This window comes from Ochotona curzoniae, unplaced genomic scaffold (genome assembly GCF_017591425.1).
Source record: "Ochotona curzoniae isolate NIBS_2020 unplaced genomic scaffold, NIBS_Ocur_1.0 scaffold_4812, whole genome shotgun sequence".
NCBI lineage: Eukaryota > Metazoa > Chordata > Mammalia > Lagomorpha > Ochotonidae > Ochotona > Ochotona curzoniae.
In genome coordinates this window covers 5,843,578-5,854,046 of record NW_024467124.1, presented here as the reverse complement: position 1 = coordinate 5,854,046, position 10,469 = coordinate 5,843,578, and the positions used below count along the sequence as shown (strand labels likewise).

The 10,469-nt window shown below is 41.9% G+C and overlaps 1 protein-coding gene across 1 annotated transcript in view; it reads left to right on the top strand.

The window, feature by feature from the left end:
* The first annotated feature begins 172 nt into the window (after positions 1-172).
* Positions 173-10,469, top strand: part of NDC80 (NDC80 kinetochore complex component) — a 30,211-nt gene continuing 19,914 nt past the window's right edge. Inside the window, exons 1-7 of the mRNA XM_040970589.1 lie at positions 173-272; positions 1,620-1,729; positions 2,813-2,890; positions 4,464-4,587; positions 4,675-4,847; positions 5,771-5,873; positions 9,407-9,496. Of these exons, the coding sequence (XP_040826523.1) occupies positions 1,629-1,729; positions 2,813-2,890; positions 4,464-4,587; positions 4,675-4,847; positions 5,771-5,873; positions 9,407-9,496 (669 nt within the window). The 5' untranslated portion in view covers positions 173-272; positions 1,620-1,628. The remainder of the gene's footprint in view (positions 273-1,619; positions 1,730-2,812; positions 2,891-4,463; positions 4,588-4,674; positions 4,848-5,770; positions 5,874-9,406; positions 9,497-10,469) is intronic.

Below are 10,469 nucleotides of genomic sequence, written 5' to 3'. Positions count from 1 at the left end.
CCGCCCCCGACGCCAGGGTGTCCGCGAGGCGGCGGGCGACAAGCGGCGGGCGGCAGGAGGAGGCCAGCTAGCCGTCCCCGACACGAGGGGCGGGGCCCTGGAGCGGGCGCATGCGCGAGCACGTCGTGCGCGCTGTCGTCAGCTCCGGCGGAGATTTTAAAATTCAAACCGCTCGGGCGGGCGGACGAAACGCTTGTCTTGGCGGCTTTTCTCCTGCGCAAGCGGCTTGCAGAGACTCGGCCCGTGATTCCAGTCTGGAAACTGGAGGACAGGTAACTAAGAACCTCGGGCTAACTGTGGTGGGAGGAAGCGAAGGGGCGGCGCGCGGGGCCGCGTTTACGGAAGGGAGAGGAGCCGGTGGAACCCGGGTCCGACGGATTTGTGCAGGAGATGGGGCTGTCCGGAGCACCCTGAGGGAGGGACGAGAGGCCGGGGAAGGGGAAAATCCGGCGAGGGTCCGCGTTGGGGCGCTGGCGGGGAGAACCAGTGACCCTGGGCAGGGTTACGTCTGGAGAGCTTAGCCTCAAAGTCCGTTTGCCACGGTGCACCGAGATGGAGACACGGACATGGAGGTCAGAGGCGGAGAGCTGACTTAGAGGGACAAGCGTGCGTTTTTAGGAGAAGAAACAGACGGTCCACATCCACAAGAGTGCCCGGAGAAGCAGAGGGGTAGCCACAGCGTCTGTCCGCCTTGCAGGAGTCAGGGTGGGCTGGTGGGTGCTGCCCAGCTCGGCAGAGGACACGGGAACCAAAGGCTGGTCAGTTCCGAAAATCCGGGCAAGCAGCCTGTTCAGTGGGTGTGAAGGCAGTGAGTGTTTAAATTGCAGTCAGCCTCTAGACCATTTCAAATACCAAGAGATATTTGTACGTGTGGGGAGAGTGAAGCAATGGACAGTAACTGAATATGATCTAGAAGGAAAGTGGGTCCAATATGAACAGGAGAAATTGACTTTTCAAAAGAAAACAAAATAGTTCTTTCCTTGGAAATACAAAAAAAAAAAAAAAGAAAAATTTCGTGGTGTGTTGACACACTGACTTCTCATTGAAATAGGGACTTGCAATAAGGTTAATTATCAGGACTTTTGTCCCCGGGGGTCCCCTTGGGAAGTCTGGAATCTGGCTTTCATCTTTGTAGCTCCTACATGTCTAACATAATCCCTTCTACGTGGTGGGCAGCTAGTAGATGTTTATGTATATCGGACACCTTGGCCCAGCCACATCCTGAGTCGGAGTGTGGGTTCAAGTGGCAGCTCCAGTGGCACCCTGCCGCGCCTGTGCACCTGCGGAGGGGGCACAGGATGGGTCAACTACCTAGCGCCGCGGGAGAGCCTGGTTGAGTTCCAAGTTCCCGGCTTCAATCTGGCCCAGCCCATGCACGAATATTGAACATAAAACAGGTGCTGGAAAAGCCCTCTCTGTCTCTCAAAGATGTAAATGAAATTAATGTCACCTGTGAAAGGACTTTAGGTACATGAACCAATAACATGACTCAGGAAGAGTGTCATCTTGCTGAAACCATGAGATGTAGCTGCCTTTCTGTCAGGACAAGGGTAATAGCTGTGCCTTAATGTGTCATCTGCAATGTGAAAGTGGTTCTAATACGTGCTCCGTGCCTGCAGGGCCTAGGCATGAAGCACAGTTCCTTGTCCACTGGAGGTGCTGGCCGCCTCTCCATGCAGGAGCTGCGATCTCTGGACCTCAACAGACAGAGCCTGCACACGCCTCAAACGTAAGTAGCTAAGCGCCGCCAGCTGTGCGGATACGGTCACAGAGATTCATCAAAGATGCCAGTGCTGTGTTCCCAGCTGGCCTAACAGGGCGTGAAACCGCAAAGCGGGCATATGCTAAGTATCCTGTATAACATGATTTGTTTGTTAAATCCCTAAAGCCAAATGCTTTACCTAGCGCTGCCCAAGAGGACTTGTGATTCCCTTGTAGCATTCTTTCTCTCCTTTGTCCTGGAGCTTCATGTTTGAACAGGCACTGTGCTGTAACTCACTTTACTAAGTTGTTTCTAACTAGTATAACTGTTAAGCCGGATGCCAGGCTGGAATGTAGCCGAACCTAAGAGCTCTGCTTCCCTCGACTGCTTCCTCAGGATTCCCCGGGCAAAGGTTCCCAGAAAACTTGCTCAGACACTGGTTTTCCCCAGGGAGGAAACTTCTTTCAGTTAACACAAGGTTATGTGAAAACATACGAGTCCTTTAATATTGAAGGGAAAGTTGCTTGCTAATCTTAAATTGCTTAGGCTATCTGACATGAGCCTCTGCTACTTCTAGAAATTTGGAATACTTTTTCTTCTGAATACTTCAAACAGAATTTTTTGTACTACTGTACATTACATAAACTAAAAGATGTTATGCCTTGAATTGTATTTAAAAAGCTTATTAATGTGATTTTTTTTTGTCTGCAATTTAGATAATGAGTGTTACACGTAACTCTAGTCTAATAAAGAGCAAGCTTTAGAAGAAATCTTTAATTGTAGACAATATCCTATAACTGGACTGTCTACATTTTTCTTTTTCCTTATTTTCCTAAATGTATTTTAATACAAACCCTAAAAATTAAATTGTTAATATTAAATAATGAAAATGCATGTATCTTCATTTTTGGCATTATGTCTTCCACTGTCTTAAGCCCTTTCATGTATATCAGATATTGTTACTGCTAAAAGTTCTTAGGATTTTGAATGATTTTTTTTTATACAGAATGGAGAAGAAGTGTTAGTTCCAAAATATATTTCCAAAAGTTGCTTGACAACTGTTGCTTTCTATATATTTACTTAGGACTTGTTTTCTGTTTTTTCTTAAAGCAAGGAAAGACCAACCTTTGGAAAGCTGAGTGTAAACAAACCCACATCTGAAAGAAAAGTTTCTGTGTTTGGTAAAAGGTAATTTTTTAAATTAATTCTACTAAAAGGATTCCCCTAAACATGCATTTGATACCCTCAGAGAAAAAAAATAAAATAGATGACATGGTTCCTTCCAAGAGAAGTGACAGACTACTTTTCTCGGTTTTAAAAGGTTGAAGTTTCAGACTGTATGATAGTACCAACAAGTGTGTTTGGTTCACTCCCCAAAGACTCTCAACAGCCAGAAGCTGTGCTGAGCTGAAACTAGCAGCTGGGAACTCAGACAAGGTCTGCCAGATGATGTGGGGGAACCAGTTACCTGAGCCAACAACCCTCCTGAGGCCTATGGTGTAGCGAAGAAGCTGGAGCCAGGAGCCACTCAGGTGTTAAACCCAGTACACCAACAGGGGATGCTGGCATCTTAACCCGCTAAGCTAAACGGCAGCTCCTGAAAGAGCTTTGTGAGCCGTATTTCAAAATTCATCATATTAGAAATCTAAATTTAAATTAAAAAGTTAGCTTTCAGTCAATACATAACTAAACTTTACTATCTGGTGCTGATGTTAAAATCTAACATCAGAGGGCCGTCAGTGTGGCATAGCAGATAAAGTCCCCACTGGCACTGCTGCAATTTCATGGGTGCCGTTTCAAGCCTTGACTGTATCACTTCCCATAAGCTCTTTGCTAAGGTGCCTAGGAAAGTAGTGGAGCATAGCCCAAGTGCTTGGGCCCCTGGGCATACACATGGAAGAACCCAGAGAAGCTCTTGGCTTCAGCTAGGCAGAACTCTGACCATCATGTTGATAGTGAACCAGCAGATGGCTGATCATTTGCTATTTCTCGCTCTCCCTCCCTTTCTCTCTTTCTGACTCTGCCTTTGATATAAGTAACTAAATTTTTAAACAAATAAATGAACAAATCACATCAGTTCCAGGACCAGCATTTAGCCCAGTGGTTAAGATGCCAGTTAGACCATTATGTCCTACTTCAGAAGTACCTACGCTGGATTGCCAGTTCTGGCTCCTGACTCCCCCAACGTCCTGCTGCTGCAAACCCTGGGACATAGAAATGCTAACTCAAGCCATGTGGAAGACCTGGATTAAATTTCCTACTTCCCATCTCCAGTCTGGGCACCTCTAGCCGTTGCCAGCTCTGGAAGAGTGAAGCAACAGATGGGAATTGTCTTTCCTGCTTCTCAGATGCAGAAAGAACAGACATTTTGGCACAAAGGCTCAGGCCCTTTTTGGGACACATGTACAATCCGTGTTGGAATGATTGATTCATGTGTGAGCTATGTTGCACTTCCAATCCAGCTTCCTTCTGTTGCTTCTGGGAGCCAGGAGGTGAGGACCCAAGGACTGAGACTCCTGACACCACACAGAAGACATGGTGGAATTCCTGCTTCCTAACTTCAGCTTCTCCTGTCCCTGGCTGTTGTGGGCACTTGGAAAGTGAACCAACAAATAAAAGGTCTCTCTCTCGCTCTCTGCCTTTCAAATAAATAAATCTTTTAAAATTTATACACAGACATACACATTATTGACTTGAAACTTAGAGTTAACCACAAAAGGAAATTGTTTTAACTAACTTTTTAAAAATATATTTTTTCCAGAACTAGTGGACATGGATCCCGGAATAGTCAGTTTGGTGTATTTTTCAGTTCTGAAAAAATCAAAGACCCAAGACCAGTTAATGACAAAGCCTTCATTCAGCAGTGTATTAGACAACTCTGTGAGGTAATTTATAAGTTGAGCTGTTCCAATAAATCATTTCCAGTGATTTTTCAATTACAAAATGTTTGGCTTTAATAAATATTATTTTAGTTTCTTACAGAAAATGGCTATGCATACAGTGTATCCATGAAATCACTACAAGCTCCATCTGTTAAAGACTTCCTGAAGATCTTTGCTTTTCTTTATGGTTTTCTGTGCCCTTCCTATGAACTCCCTGACACGAAATTTGAAGAAGAAGTTCCAAGAATCTTTAAAGACCTTGGGTATGTATGCTGTATTTCTCGTAAGTGTAGGAAGTATACATAAAATAATTTAAAGAAATACATGCAAAAAAAAAAAACTGGATATGTCAGTCTGTTTTCTGTAACTGTGACAACATAGCTGAGAGCAGGTAATTGTAAAGAATAAAGGTTGTTCAGCTTACAGCTCTGGAGCCTGGGAATCTCACCTGCTCAGCATTTGCTGAAAGCCTTCCTACCGGTTCGTGACCTGATGGAGGCTGTCCCATGGAAAGACAGCACAGTAGGTCAGAGAACGAACTTGGTAACCCATGAGTCCATGAATGAGCTTATAGCATTCCTGAGGACAGAGCCCTGCTGAGCAGTCACCACCTAAAGCTCCCTCTTCAAATATTAGCGTGTGGCTCTGGGGATTGAATTTTGAGAACATGACTTCTAGAGGACAATCATTCAAACCATAGTAGCAGTAAAGATCCACAGTTTCCTCCAGGACCTGAGCTGCTGAGGTAATAGAGAGGGACGGATCAGATACCATCAATTTTATAAAAGCAAAAACACCAGGTTCAGTTCTGGTGAAGTGAAGCGAGACGAAATTGAAAAAAACTATGAAAAGGGAAGATGGGGCAGGAATCAGATTTGGAGAGGAGTTGCATACATGTGTGGCTTGTTGGGGAGACATTGTAATTTAGTGGAATAGAAGATTCTTGGGGAGAGAAGTTCAGCACACTGGTTGTAAATCAAGGACTGCAACTTCAGGGATCCACGTACAACATAATCTACAGATTAGAATACGAAAACTGCACAAAATCCGTGGCGAGTAAGATGAATAAGGACAGAATGGCAACAAGTATGTGACTTCCAAACAAGTCAAGACTAGGGTTAACTTGTGTCTTGTTTTTACCGCATTGACCTGTGAAGTTGGCTTGTTGTCTTCTGGTTTCTCCTAGGTATCCCTTTGCACTGTCCAAAAGCTCCATGTACACAGTGGGGGCCCCTCACACGTGGCCTCACATTGTGGCAGCCTTGGTTTGGCTAATAGACTGCATCAAGGTATGTGCTTTGATGTTTTAAAATGTACACACAGGAAAGTTGTTTGTGTTCGTACTTAGATATTTCTGTTTCACAATATTGCTTGTGGCAGTCTGTTTTCACTTTTTAAAGCACACTTGAGTTCTTCAGACCGTTAGCGTATACCAGAAGTGGAAAGCAAGTATCACAGTGGCGAGGAGATTATTTATTTTCCTTGGTTTTTACAACTCCAAAAAATTAAAAAGGGAAACTGGCTTTTTGCTTTTTCTCCCATGAAATTCATTTCCCCCTCTTTTAATTACAGTGTAAATTCATTACAGAAGGTTTTCAGAACTTTCTGGAAGTAGCCATATAATGTCCCAGCTCAGAGAGCTGACAGCCTTTAACGCGTTAGCACTGTGCAGAGGAAGCAGTCATGCACTGGATAATGACATTTCAGTCAAGCACAGACCAAAAATATGGCAGCAGTCCCACAGAGTGTAGTGGAACCAAGAGATTCCTGTCTTCCAGTGAAGTCGCACATGTCATGATATTGTAACATGACACACTAGTTTGTATTTCTAGTGATGCTGTTACCAACTTGTGCTGCCAATCATATAAAAGTATAGTATGAGCAACCATGTACAGTAACACATCATAATCAGTGACTTACTGGTTTATGTATTTACTGTATTATACTTTTTATTGTTATTTTAGAATGTACTCCTACTTATTTTAAACAAAAGCTTACTGGAAAACCATAAGCCGTCTTACGCTGGCAGCAGCCTCCTGCATCTCATGTTCACTGCTTGCCGCTGGGGGCCTCACCGTGAATCACTGGCCTGTACCACATAGGTTTGTGTAAGTGCACCGTGTGAACGTTCCCACAAGACAAAGCCGCCTGACTAAGCATTGCTCAGAATAGGTCCCAGTCGTTAGGCAGTGCATGACTGCATGTTTTTTAGCTTTTATTCAGTCTAATATAGTCTTCTGAGTTTCCTGACCTACTTGGTACTGCCAACAAACATTAATATTGTTCCCTTGACATTCTATTTTGGGATTGATTTATTTTGCTAAGCATAATGGTCTCTAGTTGGGATCGTTTGGTTGCAAATGGTAGGATTTCATTCTTTTTAGTGGCTGAGTAGTATTCCACTGAATGGATGCCTTAGCTAACTGTAGGCAGGTGCTAGATGGATTTTCAATCAAGACCCATGCTGACACATTTAGTACTACTAGTTTGTCCCTGTTCCACAGCGATGGACTTGGTGCACGGAGCCGATAATAACACACCTAGACTCTGACTGATGGTCAAAAACTGAAGTTTATTAGTGGCATCAGACTTTATACACTGAGGGTCATATGAGACAAGGGAGGAAGTATTGAGGTTATCAACAAAACCCGTCAACTGTTTCTATACTTTTGTTTGGAATTCCTTTTGTTTTGTATATCCCACCAAGTGTTCTCATTCAGGGGCTGCCCACTGAGCTGTTCTCATACAAATGATATCCAATCAGTCATACAAAAGGTATCCATTTGGTTGTTATACAACTATTATCCAATCAATTGTAATCCTGTGTTCCCTGACCTTCTAGGGTCACAATGTCCTCCTAATCTAGTTGTCAAGATAGGAATAGAAATCCAATAACATACCTCATTAATAATGATTTTGTTCCCCGGTTACTTTGCTTTCCATCCAATATCCTCCTTATGGTCTGGGAAAACAGCAGAGGATGGCAAAGGCCTTGGGACCTGCACCTGTGTGGGAGACTTGGAAGAAGCTCCTGGCTTCATATAGGCCCAGCTCCTACCATTGTGACCATTTGGGAACCAGTGGGTGGAAAAATTCTTCTGTGTCTCCTCTATGTAAATCTGCTTTTCCAATAAAAATAAATAAATGTTAAAAAAATTTAAAAGCTTCATCTTTATTATGCTAAGTTGCAGAAAAATGTTGACCGAAATATGAAGTCATAAAAATACTAGGAAAAAGCTGGAAGAGTTATTCAACACACACACACACAACCCCCCACATGTTCGGAAGTAAACAAGGCCTTCCTAGGTATAGTTAAATGTTTTGGCTTATGCTAAGTGGGACAGAGTAGCAGAAGTGGAAGCTTGCAGTGTCTCACGGATCTTTACATTGCTGTGGCAGTCTGTTCTCCCATCTCTAACAATGCAAGTCAGGAAGGAGGGGACTTCAAGCCACACAATGAGCTCCCAGGATAAGGAAATAGGAGTGTTTTCAACGGAAGCATATTCTTCTACGTACTGCTAGTGCATTATTCTATTCATTGAAATTGTTCATTTTATACATTTAAATACATTTTGTCACAATTTCATTTAAATTATCCAATAATTTATGTTTGAGAGATTCTGATCTTAAGTTATAAAAGACAAATGCGTTCCTGGCTCCTGGCTTCAGCTTGGTCCAGCCCTGGCTGTTGCAGCCATCTGAGGAGTGAACCAGCAAATGGAAAATTTCTGTGTAACTCTGCCTTTCAAATAACTAAGTAATTTTTAAGTTAGTTATTTGAAAGGCAGAGTTAACACAGAAACTGTAAAATTGGGGTCAGTCTGAAGCAAGGAGACAGGAGCATCTTCCTGACCTCACACATGGACACAGGGGCCCAAATAATTGGGCCATCTTTTGCTGGCTTCCCAGGTTCATCTTTTACCTATGCCCATATGGGATGCTGGAACCACAGATGCCATAGTCCTGCCCCCTGAATACATAAAATTTTTTTTTAAGATTTACTTTTATTTTTATTTGAAAGGCAGAATTCAAGCACAGAAAGAAGAGTGACAGAGATCTTCCATCCACTGGTTCACTCCCAAAGTGCTGCAGCAGTCAGAGCTGAGCCTATCCAAAGCCAGGAACCTCTTGGTGCAGTGCACCAAGAGCTTGCGCCACCTTGTGCTGCTCCCAGGCCATGAGCCGGAGCTGGACCACAAGTGGAGCAGTCGGAGCACTGCATCCATATGGGGTGCCAGCACTGTCATAGGAGGCATCGTCTGCCATGCCATGGCTCAAGACCCACATAAATTAAGTCATCAGCTTGTTGGTTGTAATTATTTGAGTGTTGCAATGTAATTTATTTTCACTTGTCAAGTTTAAGCAACTACTTTTTCTGAAGACAGTTTTATATAAAGTTTGTATTTGCCTACTGAAAGAATTACTTGATAACATGTTAGCACAAAAACTGAACTTACATAAAAGAGAAAAAAAGAGAAAAAAATTATTACCTTTTATGTGGCAAGTTTGTCTTGGATTGTTAGAATTGTGTGTGTGTGTGTGTGTGTGCGCGCGCTCACAGCATCATAACAGTGTAAAGGTCAATATAGTTTTCCCACAAAGCAGAACTAAGTCTAGAGCCCATCCTTTCTAAATCCTAAATGTTTTAAAAGTTATTTAAAATACCAACAGGCTCATATATATGTTGTGATTCTCAAAAGACTTTTAGTCATGCAAATAAATGCTTCTAAAAAGTGATACCCTAAAAAGTTTTGACAACACAAAGCTTTCTGTTTTCCATATCAACTCCCTCAACCATCTGTCTTGCTTGTGCATTCATTAGATTTATACTGCCATGAAAGAAAATTCACCTGTGTTTGATGATGGACAGCCGTGGGGAGAAGAAAGTGAAGATGGAATTATGCATAATAAGGTACTTTACAATATCGTTGACTATAATAATAAATTACTTTGATATTATTGACCAAATTTGTCACTGTAAAAATAAATATATTCTTTTGTGAAACTTGTATTTTTGCTTCCTGGAATATCTCTAGAAAAATGTTTTGAAATATTGATCAATAGACTACCATGAGGGGGTAATAGTTTAGTTCCCTAAAATTTACTAGACACAGAAACCTGATAATGTTAACTAATAAGACATGAAAGGGGATTTGAATCAAGTCATATTATATGCTAAGAGTGTTATTTTTCTTTCCCCCTCTCTTAGAACGTGCTGGCAACATTATTTTAATGTGATTCTTTGCTAGTACAAAACATAGTGAATTAGGTCTTAAAACATTGCATGTAGAATATTTTGTTTTGGCTTTTTTAGTTAGGGATATTGCTGTGTAACTTCTGAAAATGGCTGAAATAAACAGGTGTCCTGAACTGGTTCCATATATTTTATGCCTTTTTTGGTAACTTTTACTGTATATTAAAGTATGCACAACTATGAATCTAAGCTCTGTAACTAGTCCCAAAAAGTAGGAAAAAAATTCAATTAAAAGATACTCATTTTGCTGGGGGAAAAAATTGTGAAACCTATGCATTGTTTTCTCGTAATACATAGTTTTCTAAGAAAAATTTTTTGAAAGATATCTCATTTATCCAAAGGGAGCAACATCAGTAATATGTTAAAAATGTCAAAAGTATTCAATAACGTTTCATAGCATATGTAAAATAGCAGCTATAAAAGGCCAGTTACCACACAGAAATTACCCTAAGAAAATAAAGCTGCTCTTTTCTCAGAATAGTTTTAAAGTCTTTCAAAAAGAATATGAGAGTAACTTTAATCTCTTTTTTGCTACTGCCCAGGAAATATCTCAGAGAAGGTTCAACTGATTGGCATGATATCATTGCCTTTCCCTCCTGAAAGGCTCCTGAAAACTTCTTATGCTACCCTC